The sequence below is a fragment of the Cyphomyrmex costatus genome, unplaced genomic scaffold (genome assembly GCF_001594065.2).
Source record: "Cyphomyrmex costatus isolate MS0001 unplaced genomic scaffold, Ccosl1.0 scaffold302, whole genome shotgun sequence".
NCBI lineage: Eukaryota > Metazoa > Arthropoda > Insecta > Hymenoptera > Formicidae > Cyphomyrmex > Cyphomyrmex costatus.
The window spans coordinates 1,654,744-1,667,749 of record NW_017277148.1 but is presented as its reverse complement, the minus strand read 5'-3'; the positions used below and the strand labels follow the sequence as shown (position 1 = coordinate 1,667,749).

The following is a 13,006-nucleotide window of genomic DNA, read 5'->3' as shown; positions in this document are numbered from 1 at the left end:
TGTGCAAGTAAAATTAAACAGCACTTCTTGTCATTGCCACAGTAAAAATTAACGCGTCAACCACCTACGTATTCAGCTAATCGAGTGACCAGCTGTTATCGATTGCGTATTCGTTATCGATCCTTGACCATTCGCGATGGGACGAGGCAAGCGAATCTCGACATGCGACATGATCGTGATTGGTCGAACAGTTCCTCTGGTAAATGACAAAGAGGTGGGGAGTTGCATAAAGCGCGGTACTGCGCGGATGGAGCGGCAATTCGTCGTGGAACACCAGTCGTGCGCACTTCACTAGCTCGCGGTATCGTCACGGGCACGTGGATACCGTCGCTGTCAAGAAGGATTGCTCAGTAAATCGCCAGATTATCGAGGTTCGTGAGTTACTTCAAATGTGAATCGAATATCAATTCAATTCCATCTAGAGAAGCAAAATGTATTCGTATTTCTGTTTTCTTTTAAGCATTACCTATATAGATCTACATAGTTATATCAGTACTTATAAAATCGTAGATTGTAGAATATAAAGTTTGAATTGTTATAGACATTATAAGTACAATTTGTAGTATTTAAAACAATTTTTAGAAGCTGATAAAAAGAAAATTTATTAATTAAATAAATCATGTCGTCTGTTACATTTTTAACGGCAATTTTTACGATAATGTACTTGAACGATGAACTCCAGTAATTTATGATAAGAACAGATTCAATCATAATCTATAATTAGCCATTTTATAATCTTTATGCCTCAAAAACTACTGCTCAAAACATCAAATGGCAAATACGTTTTCAAGGACTTTTTCTGTTGTGGTATTTTAATTCGTAAATTTTGATATTATGTGTTCTATAAAAAATTTGTTAGTATAATATTAAAGTTAAAATTTAAAAAAACATCGTACTTAAATAAGCGTAAAAGTATTTTATTATACAGTATATGTGAAAGTATTATAATTATATATGAGATAGAACGTAATGCATAATTACGTTAATATATTTTGTCATATATAAAAATACATGACAAAAATAACAAACGTTTTAAATATATAATAATCATTTATAAACATTTTTTAATAAAATTTCTTTACATAATATGTTCAATATAAGTACATTTTGGTATATTTAATAAAAGCCTAAATAATGTTGAAACAAGATTGTTTAGGCTCTTGAAGGTTCTGTAATTGACGTCAAGGAGTAAACTTTAATAGCACTTGTTAGTCTCTAAACGCACACAGTGTCCAAAATCAATTATTAAACTTAGTTTATAGCTTTTGCCCCAACATAGTTCGATCGAAAAGCTAGCTAAGCGCATTAGCGTTAAATTAATCTGTCACGTTCCTCAAAAGTGATGATTAAAGAAAAGATTGAATAGTATTTTGAGATTATCTAATATTAGCGAGTTATTTTTAGTATATTGGCGTGTTATAAATAGGAATAGCCCTCTGAATAATTGTATAAATAAGAGTAACGTTTGCGGCGAGTGCTATATTTGTGATTCATTTAAATTTAGCGCGAATATTTCAATTGGTTTCATTCAGGGCATATGAATACAAAATTTTTTTAATGAGACTTTCTTTATCGCGTTATTAGCATCTAGGAAAACACATCAATCAAAAGATCAACGATCGTTAAACTGTATTTATTAATAATTAGTAAACCAACATTCCTTTTTATCAGAATTTATTATTAATGTAAATACAGTTTGATATCATATCATCAAGTCTATTACGATACAATGCCTAATGTAAGCGATAAAAATCTAAAAAATGCAATAATATAACAATCTTATTCAATAATTAATTACTAAATAAATTAAATAACATAATAATATTTTATTTAAAAAATGAGTATTACCTAAAAGGTGATCCACAGTTTGACATTTAACTTACATTATTTCTGGAATTTAAAGAAACATATTGGTCATGGTCATAGTAGACATTTCACAAAATACACGACGCGAGATATAAATTAATGTGAATAAAATAAAATATTTTTTATAAAAAAAAATACGATATTTTCGAGTTATAATGTGTACTGTCTCGTACGTAGAATTATCTCGTAAGAATTATTGTATCTAGTAAAACGTTGCATCGCAGCTCAAATAAATAGATCGTAATGACTTTATGATAACCCGATCAGAAATCAGATGATTCGTAATTATTTTTAATTGCTGACGCGAAAAGCGTGTTCACAGTTTTCTTTCAAGAAATATTTATTGATATTAGAGCAAGAGGGAATTCCCTGCATGACCACCGCGGGAGTTTCCTGTATCGCATAAGGAACGAGTCTTTACGTTTCTCATTTGTTCCCTTTCTCCTGCTTTTCCTTAAGACGTTTGAAAATATTTAATTATTATTCTCAAATATTCTTTTAACAAATACAATATTATTCACATTTTATTTTCTTGTCTTTCAGTTTTCAACAATGTTAATATTACGGACAAGCTCTTAATTATCAAGCTTAATTTTATTAATTTAGAATAAAAAGTACTATTTTAATTTCATATGGATATAAATAGCATGATTTTCTAAATTAGTTATAAATTTCTGTTTTCATTTCATTACTAAAATATTTATTATAAGGACTATAAAAGAAATGATTCAACATTTTGAAACAAAAATAACATTATTCTGTGCGTTAAAAATTTTAGATATCTTATTGATTACAGTGCTTAATAACTTATTATTAAAATTTAATTTACATCTTTTGTGTTGCAACATTCCGCGAGTACGTAACAATGAGTGGGTAAAAAACCGTAGCAGACAAAATCATGCTTCGACGCGATAGACAGGCAGCGGCAAACAGCGATTCGAATGAAACCAGCTCCATGAAAATGAGTCATGGTCATTACGGCGAGTTCACTCTTACTTCTCTACGAAGGCGATTTTACTGATCGTCACAACCGTTCTTATACGATCTTGCTGTCCTTCTCCTTCCACTCTTGATCTCGCAGACACTCTATCTAGCAACATAGACACATATGCATCTCCTTCACTTACTGGTTACCGAGTTTCTCAATACCTGCGTCATTAGCTTTAAATCGTTTATCATTAGTTATCGATAGACTTATTAAACATTTCGCTTAAAAGGCCAAATGTATTTATATATTATACCTATTTTTGCCATATAAAATCTTTTTTCTGGACAAAGAATACAAAAGATGTATTTTGACTTGACGTAATTAGTGATGTTAGCTTTTTTCAAAAGTTATACGGTAAATCTAACAATAACTTATAACTTTTTTATTAAACATTTACGTATAATGACGTTATGTCCAAAGTAACGAAAAGAAGCTACAGATTTAATTCTCTCCTAAAAGTAGTGTTATATCACAATTGTTAGGCTTATCATTAAGTAAACGAAATTTTATTTTTTCATATTAAATTGACAGGATGCTTCTTATAGTATACTATTTTGTCTAATTTTAAACATATTTGCTGAATTTCTAAAAAAAACAAAGTTTCTTTAGTTAACAGACATTTAAAAATTCGTTCTTTTATTTCTTTTGCTTTAATATTTAAAAAATGATTCTTCGAGAACAACTGCTGAATAACATGAGTTCCTACTCATTACAAGGCTTCACACAACAATAAATTAATTTAATTTAAAAAATTCTATATAAGTTGTTAACAAGTTGTTAACAAAATGCAATGAGATAAATTCCAACTTCTTTTTTAGAATCAGAAAATATAGTAAGATACCTACATAAATCTAAATTCTCCTTATAATCGACTAGTGTGTTACTAAGATTATTAATAGAATTATAATTAACTACATATAAAGTATTGTATGTACGAAATTTAATAAATTATTAATGAGTACACAGAAAAAATGTTACGGTTGCTATCAACCGGAAATAAATGATAATTTTTACTCGTCAACACATTTTGTGGTGTGTGTGTGATAACCGTAAGATGAACATATCTTAACATAACTTCATCTAAATGTTATCGCACAATCGTACTATAGTTTTTATATCCAAAAAATGTATTGATAGACGACTTTTGGTCGTGGCAACCATAGTCTTTTTTTCCGTATAATAAATGATTAAGATATGTAATTCCAACTCCGTTCCATTATTAAGGTAATATTATTGTACGTTTTAGCGCATGTGCTTATGCAATTCCTTGATAATATCATCCTCATGCAATTTCCGAGGTTTAACTACTTTATTCTTCGTCATAGTGTCACTTTCTCTTTTTATCTGAAATCGTGGTTTTTCTTGACATATCCTTGAAGCAAAACAACTGCTTTACGTGCTTTCTATAAATTGTCACGGTCATCTCGATAGAGCAAGATCCTTATAGTCATTTGCATTTATTCTCATCACGTAATATGCGGAAATACAATCGCTATAATTTTCTAATCATTCCGATAAACGTTCAATCTTAAAAAAATAAAAACAGATACATGACATTCAAAGCACTCGTGTATACACGATATGCCAAGGATACTAGAGAACCGCACCTACTCCACTTGTTAATGCATAACAGCAAATATTGTTATATCTTCGTTATAATCTTATCTTAATATTACAGGTATCGAAGAAGACAAATTATGGATCCCGATAGTTTCAAGGATTACGCCAAGGATATGGCAGAATACGTCGCAAATTATTTGGAAAATATTAGAGACAGGTAAGTAATATATATGTAATTTAGAAATGGTTTAATCGTTAAATAATAATCTATGTATACAAAAAGAGACGATTTGAAGTATTGAAGTACCTAAAAAATTTTGTTAGATGCAGAGATCCGAAAATAATTTTATTGAAACATCAAAATAACTATACAAGGATGCTCAAACTGACTGACAAAATAATAAAAATTTTTGCAGCATTGTTCAGCATGTTTAAGATTTTTCTACGTAATTATTATAGTCCAATAAAATTATTTTTAAATATACCTAGATAAATATTTAGACATCTATCCATTTTAGCAAAGTCGTTCTTTCTATACATTATTTTATATTTTTTAATATAAACATATCTCCTATACGGAAATTTCAAAAATTTCCAGAAAGGTTTTACCTACGGTGGAACCTGGTTATATGAAACCCCTCTTGCCATCCGAAGCACCACAGACCCCTGAACAATGGCAGGACATAATGGCCGATATTGAAAGAGTAATAATGCCAGGTGTAAGTGATTTTCAAATGTCACTATCATAAATCACCAATCTATTAAGACAATTACAATTAATGACTTACTCGCACTCATACCGCGTAACAAAAAATATATAACGATACTAAAATTTAAAAAGTAGAATATTTTATTATAACCTTCGATTTTTGCACACATACACACACACAAGTAGTTTAGAATTAAATTAAGATAATATTATTTAGGTTACTCATTGGCACAGTCCAAAATTCCACGCATACTTTCCTACTGCGCAATCGTATCCCTCGATTCTGGCTGATATGTTAAGTGGAGCTATTGCGTGCATTGGATTCACATGGGTAAATATAAAAACTTGCAATTGAAAAATGCGAATGCCTCATTCATCTCGAATGATTGTTATAAGCTTCACGTGTTCACGCTTTGAAATCGATGTGTCACGCACTTTTAATGTTCGCTGAATACTCTGTATAGTATATACACAATAAAATTCTTATTTATATCTCTTTTAAAAATAAATCTATTTCTTATAATAAATAAAAAAAAGTGAAAGTAATATCAGTAAAAGTAAAACTATGTAAAACAAAGAAACATGAACACGAAGATTAGACTACTGAAGATACATCATTCTTTTAGTCATTTTTTATTTAAATATTCTGAATTCTAGATCGCGAGTCCAGCTTGTACAGAATTAGAAGTAATCGTGTTGGATTGGCTAGGAAAAATGCTAAGCTTGCCGAAAGAATTTCTTGCCTGTAGCGGTGGAAAAGGCGGTGGCGTTATTCAGGTAAATAATATTTCAGAAATAACGTTACATTTACAAAAGATATCTAGATATCTAAAGGGTAATCATTTCTGACTGACATTCCTGAAGATAAGGAAGTCATCTAGTAATTTTTATCTATAGGGCACTGCTAGCGAAGCCACTTTAGTAGCGTTACTAGGAGCGAAGGCCAAGAAAATACAGCAAGTTAAAGAGCAGCATCCTGATTGGACGGAAAACGAGATCATCAGCAAACTAGTCGCATACTGTTCTTGTGAGTATATTGCATGCTGCTACAGAAATTGTCACTGATATATAAAAAAAGCGATCCACACAAAATGAAAACACAGTTAACTATTTATTCGAATATCCAGTCAGAAACGAATTTATACGCTACATTCAGAGCATAAATTGTTTATCAATCAACTTTTGTCCAATTTTATCGAGCAAATAAGCAGCACAATGAACGTCAAGTGTAACGTATAGTTCAATGACTTTAAATAAACACTTGAACTATGACATATATCTCGATGAGTATTGAATACGTGAACCATGACAGTCGCAGTTAAGCTTTATATAGAAATACAAATATAAAAAGATAGTGTGTTGTAATTTTTAAAATGTCATTACATTGATTATTAATATATAATACGTATTTGTGTTTTACTCTAATAAAATATTGAATTTTATATTATGGTTGTATTTTAAACATCTTGTGATAAATACAATTTTTTTTAAATAATGCTGCTATCCATCTTATAATATTTTTCGTTTGTCATGATAATACATATGTTAAAAAAATGTTAATAATAAATTATAACATCTAATACATAAATAATATATGTATTATAAATTAGTTTAAACGATCACCGTAAAGATATTTTTTAATTTACAAAATACTTTTTTATTTTAATTTATTTTTATTTCTATGTAACTGTTTTCAATATTATATAATCGCAAAAAGCTAGAATTATTACAACGCATCACTGATCGGAGACGGCAATTTTTTATTCGTATTTATTGCATTACCTCGAGGTGTATAGATATAATGCTGAAAAGTGTCCGGTCGCTTTCAGTGACCAGGCAATCACTGCAAAGGCATGTGAATAGAGGGGTTGAGAGGGATGGAGTGATAGGGTGAGTATGGGGTTCACGGCACTTCATCAAGCAGCACTTTGTCGTCATGGCAACTCGTAATAACCGCTCCAGTTATATTTCAGACCAAACTTTCTCTGCTATTCTCAACGCCCATAATAATTTCGACGCACTTTATTCGAAATGGAAAAAAAGAAAAGAAAATTTTTCTAGAATTCTTCTTCAATACGACGAATAATGTGAATATTTCCTCGATTAGAAATATCGAACGGAATAATATCAATGAGCCCCACTATTGTTCTATAAAAAAATGGAGAATTTTTTATTCTTTTTTTTTAAGCAATTACCGCAATTGAAAATGAGGTTGATAATTTTATCGACATCTATAAAAGAAACTATGCATATTGCTGAAAAACGATATGTTAAATAAAATTAACACGTTTGTCAAAATTAATTGAATTTATATATCCATTCATGTAACGTATCTTATAATTACAGTTTTACAAATATAAATTATTATAATTTTAAATAAATATTCCATATCGGGGCACATAATATAAATTATAGTAATAATGTAATTATACAAAAGAATGTTACAATCTGTAAATAATTTTACTGCGAAAAATATTATCTTGGTCAGGGATCAAATTTGGTTGCATTCCGTGCGAGCGTCCAAAGCCTTTAGACCATCGAAGCCTTAGTAATATCTATTCTTTGCAATAACTGGCATATATAGGAACGTTTTATTTCATGAGTATACAAAAGACATTTGTTTTCTATTGGCTATGCATTCACATGTACGGGGGGTTCTATGAAATTTTTAGTTTAATATTGTTTATTTATGTCGCCTGAAATAAAACGTTGTTCCTACATATGCCAGTTATTGCGAAGAATATTATGAAGGCCTCGATAGTCTAAAGGCTTAGAATGATCCCACGGAATGCAAAAGATTCGGGTTCGATCCTCGGCTGAGATAATATTTTTCGTAATAAAATTATTTATAGATTTGAATATCATTCAGAATTATTAAGATCGTTCTGTAATGCTTATAAGCATCGAATTGTTATAAATTATTAGTCAATTTTATTTATAATATTACTGCGGTAATTCAGTGGAATTTGCGATTCAAAAAAAATCATTTCGGCGTGCAGTTTAAAAAACTTACATACGTACATGCGAGATTTAAATATAGAATTATAAAAGCACTTTTAAGATTCGACTAGACTGTTAAAGAGTATTTATCTCCTATGGTTGTATTCTCACACATATGTTTCTATGAGATTTTTGATTTAAATAATTACAGTCTTAAAAGTATAAGTTATTACAATTTTAAAAATAAATATTTAATATTAGGGCATTATATAAATTATATATAATGCCCCGATAATAATATAGAAAAATATGTTACGTCAAAACAACATTTTTTTAAAATCAAATAATTATAATAAGTAAATCGCAAAAGTATACGTGAAAAAATATTGTATTTTTTCTAGGTCAAGCACATAGTTCGGTTGAACGGGCTGGACTTCTCGGTGGAGTAAAGTTTAGACAATTAGAAGTCGATGAAAAATATAAGCTGCGCGGCGACACATTTGCTGAAGCAATCAGGAAGGATAAAGAGCAAGGATTCATACCATTTTATGTAAGCTCAGTTTATCCGATTTATCCGATTATTTCTCTACGATTCGAATATTTCATTACTTCATCTTTTATTCCTTTAAAGTAGAAAATAAAATCGAAGAGAAGAAATTTGATGTACAATATAAATGAGATAATATAATATGAATATTTTGGGTCGACGTAGTAATATTCTTCGCAATATTTATTAAAGTAAGAATAACGTCTCATTTAGACTGACATGTAATTTAAATACATGTAATTTAAAGTTCCACTACAATGCCTTACCGATGAGTCCAGTAGTGGAAGCCGGGACGAAACGCCAAAAATTATGTGATATTCTTCGCAATATATAAAGAAATAATTAAAAGATTTAATTATTTTTTTTTATAGAATTTAAAAAATTTAGTTACTTGACTTTTATTAGTTCCTTATATAGTTATTGGTTTTATGTTAAGAGTCCTTGTATTCAAACTAATTTTAAAGAATCTATTGGCTCGTAGCCCTGTTTCTCTTTATTAGTTAAAAAAAAATTATTAAGCCATATTAAAGACATATTATAATATGAATATTTATGTAATAAAATGATATTCCGAAAAAATTTTCGGAAATTTAATTATACATATATCTAATACAATTTTTAATAATATAATATATTATATTTACAATATCACGAAAAATATTGATGTTGCATTTAATAATCCTTTCTCATAAATGATTAACGTAAAGTATAACATGGCAAAAAAGAAATTAATATTGATTGAAAAAAATAAATTATTAAGAAATTATAATAGTACTTAAAGATTCTGAATTGATCTCCTTTGATAGGCTGTCGCTACTTTGGGTACCACTGTTAATTGCGCCTTTGATCGTCTTGATGAAATGGGTATCGTAGCAAATCGTGAAGACATTTGGTTGCATGTGGATGCCGCTTATGCAGGTATAAATTAATTTTTTCATTTTATAAAAATAATGATGAATTCTTCAAACAGAGCTGAAACAAATCCATTTTTTTACAGGATCTTCTTTTATTTGCCCGGAATTTAGATATTTAATGAAAGGTATCGAAATGGCAGATTCATTCAATTTCAATCCGCACAAATGGATGTTAGTTAATTTCGACTGCTCTGCCATGTGGCTTAAAGATCCGACATATGTCATAAACGCCTTCAACGTCGATCCTTTGTACCTGAAGCACGATATGCAAGGTTCAGCACCGGATTATAGGGTAACTATTAAAAGTCTTTTAAGCGTCTATTAAGTTAATGTCATCGAATTTACATTATATAATTAATAAAATAAATTAAAAAAATAATTTATAAACAATGACGCTAACCGATATCAATGTACCTACTTTATTACAGCATTGGCAGATTCCACTTGGACGCAGATTCCGATCTCTAAAACTGTGGTTCGTATTGAGGCTCTATGGGGTCGAGAACCTTCAAAAGTTCATTAGGTCGCACGTCGCTCAAGCACACGAATTCGAAGCATTAGTTCTCTCAGACCCTCGCTTCGAAATCGTGGGCGAAGTTCTCATGGGATTGGTTTGTTTCCGATTAAAGGTAAGTCGATTATTTTTTAAAGTATGTTTATAAAAGTCTTTTTTGATATAGATATACGGAAAAAAAACAGCTACGATTGCCACGACCAAAAGTCGCCCATCATACATTTTTTGATCATAAGAACTATAGTACGACTTAGGGGAGTCATATTAGGCGAAATAAGGCTATAACTTCGGAATAATTAGAAATTCCATATTTTTTTATGAAACCTTCGCCAATCGTTTCAAAATATTGTCTAAGAAAAATGTTCAGTCTTAAAAATGTGCGCTAATCACCCCGTAATTAATTAATAACAAATAACTGCAAAATTAGTTGTAAAATGAAATATCTCGATTATAATGTGATGAAAAATTATGAAAATGGTTTCGTAGGGGTTTTCGGGTATGCTGAATACGAATTTGATGTCAGATTTAAAAAATTCAAAAAAAAAAAAAAAATCAAAAAATTCAAAAAATTCAAAATTCAAAATTCAAAATTCAAACTGTAACGAAATATGACGAAAAATTCCTTTACATACCTTCAACGCAGCCACGTGCACGTAGACTAACGTTCGACACGTCGCCTTTCGCCGTAGATTACCGAACTTTCACAGATGGCCTTCTCCCTTCTAACTATGTCCACCAGTAGCATACAACCTTTACATTTCACAATCTCCACCAATCGTGGACATCTTTTAGATTCACCAACTAATATGTCAGATCAACTTGCGTCGAAATGCTCACTTTTTATTATATTTATACCGAGAAAATACAGGATTTGTCGGGAAAATACCGAATTTGTCATCACCCAATAGTAATGGCACTAATAAAAAATATGTACACCGTACATTTTCACAGATTTATGTCCCAGGTACCACCTCTATGTGATGGAAATGTTAAAAAAAATTATTATTTTCATTTATGTTGATTTTTTGATACTCAAATTTTCAAACTATTCTTGCTACAATTGCATTTCCCTGATATTTCTTATGAAAAAAGTACAAAAATAATTCATTATTCAAAAATGAATTATTCCATCTTAAAGAGCACATCATAAGCTTTAAAATGACCACCTAAAACTTGTCAATATCATTTTCTAAGTTTGTTTTACAGACGATCAAAGAGGGAGACATGAAGTACAAACATTGAATTTTTGAATATTAATCAACTTCAAACGTCTACATTTTGCGAAACTAAATTTTTGTAATTTTTTTCCAAAAACACGTATTTTAGATAATATCTTTAAGTATAATTTCCGCATAGGGAATCATTTTTTGGACGTACTTTTTCTCACACTTCATCGCATTTTACGAAATAACCTCATTTTCATAAAATACGTTTATTCAAGCTGTTATATATAATATTTACAATTCTAAAAAATTATTTCAATTATGTAATACTTTCAGAAAAATGTCCTTTTTGAACACCCAGTTCAGCCCGTATAATTTTTTTTTGCCTAGAAAAAGTTACAGCCATTTATGTGCGGCGCGCGCGGTCGAGGGAGCTGACTGTCAAGTACTGTGGATGGTCGACGCAGCCTGAATAGGAGCGTTAGTTAATTAATTGCTAGTTCGTCAATATAAATCACATAAACAAATGTTACGGGTGTTTCTTACGTGAAATTTCCTGCTCTTTCGAATGGCATCGTTACTTTTTTGATAAAAATTGAATTTAAAAAGATATCTGCAAAAAACCATATTTTGTGACTTTAATTGTTAAATAAAAAATTTTCCACACACTTTCTCGCTTGAACATTTTGATATGTTGTTGTACACACCTTCCTTAATAACTGCCAAAAAGAATTTTTGACGTGCGACTTTTTCCGAAGCTGAATGCTAATATGACTCCCCTAACTATGATATAACCGCAAGGTACCATATCTTGAAAGTTATAGCTGTTAAGATATATTTATCTTATAGTTATCACAACCAAATGTGTTTATGGGCGAAAATTATCATTATTTCCGGTTATGGCGGCCGTAACATCTTTTTTGTGTACATATGTATAATATTCAATATTATATGTATTTAAAAAAATATCTATAAGTTTTGTTTTTCAGATTAATAGAAAAATATTTAAAAATAATGATCAATATTTATTTTCACTAATATAGATTAACAATCTTGATTTAATTTATTCTTTATCTTCTTTTTATCTTTCTAATTCTTAGAATTAGAAAGATGAAAATCAAGATTAAAATTAATTTGTTGGTAGAAACAAGCACAAGTGATTAATATCTGAAAAATATTATCTGCATTATTTTAAAAAAATGTATGGAAACAGGAAAACTAATTCCATAACGATTTACAGGGATCCAACGAACTCAATGAAGCTCTGTTAAAGAGAATCAACGGTGCAGGAAATATCCATCTCGTCCCATCGAAAATAAAGGACACGTACTTCCTGCGACTCGCCGTCTGTTCTCGATTTAGCGAGAGCAAAGACATACAATATTCCTGGAAAGAGATCAAGCTGAGAGCTAACGAAATTCTCGAAGAACAATCGCTTTCAAAGTGATGGCGCGCTCAGATAGCTCGCGGTTGCAGATCGCTGGCGCCTGCTACATGCAACCAATCCTAGTTACAAGTATTTCCTTATATCTAACTGCTCTTAAGGACCAAAAACGTTAAAATAGCGAATGATTAAGCGATCAGATAATTACGCAAAGCAAAATTATAATTTTTACAAAAGTTTTTGTATTACGAGTTTAACATAATATTTCAAGAATGTACGATTTATTTGCTGGATAATGTATTCTAATTTAGTAGCCATTGTGGCCTAATTAATTAGATATTCATTAAAAATTGACAAATTACACAACAAATAATGATCACTGATAAAATATTTACTAAAATCTATTACATGATCAAAGAAT

At 30.0% G+C, this 13,006-nt stretch overlaps 1 protein-coding gene across 1 annotated transcript; it reads left to right on the top strand.

Moving 5' to 3' along the window:
- Positions 1–277: 277 nt before the first annotated feature.
- Ddc (aromatic-L-amino-acid decarboxylase) lies at positions 278–12,794 on the top strand. The gene is made up of 11 exons (XM_018542030.1): positions 278–371; positions 4,533–4,631; positions 5,013–5,133; positions 5,341–5,454; positions 5,781–5,900; positions 6,021–6,150; positions 8,465–8,613; positions 9,417–9,528; positions 9,608–9,816; positions 9,953–10,153; positions 12,442–12,794. The coding sequence occupies exons 2-11, from the start codon at positions 4,552–4,554 to the stop codon at positions 12,646–12,648; spliced, it is 1,443 nt and encodes a 480-aa protein (XP_018397532.1). The 5' UTR covers positions 278–371; positions 4,533–4,551; the 3' UTR covers positions 12,649–12,794.
- Positions 12,795–13,006: the final 212 nt, after the last annotated feature.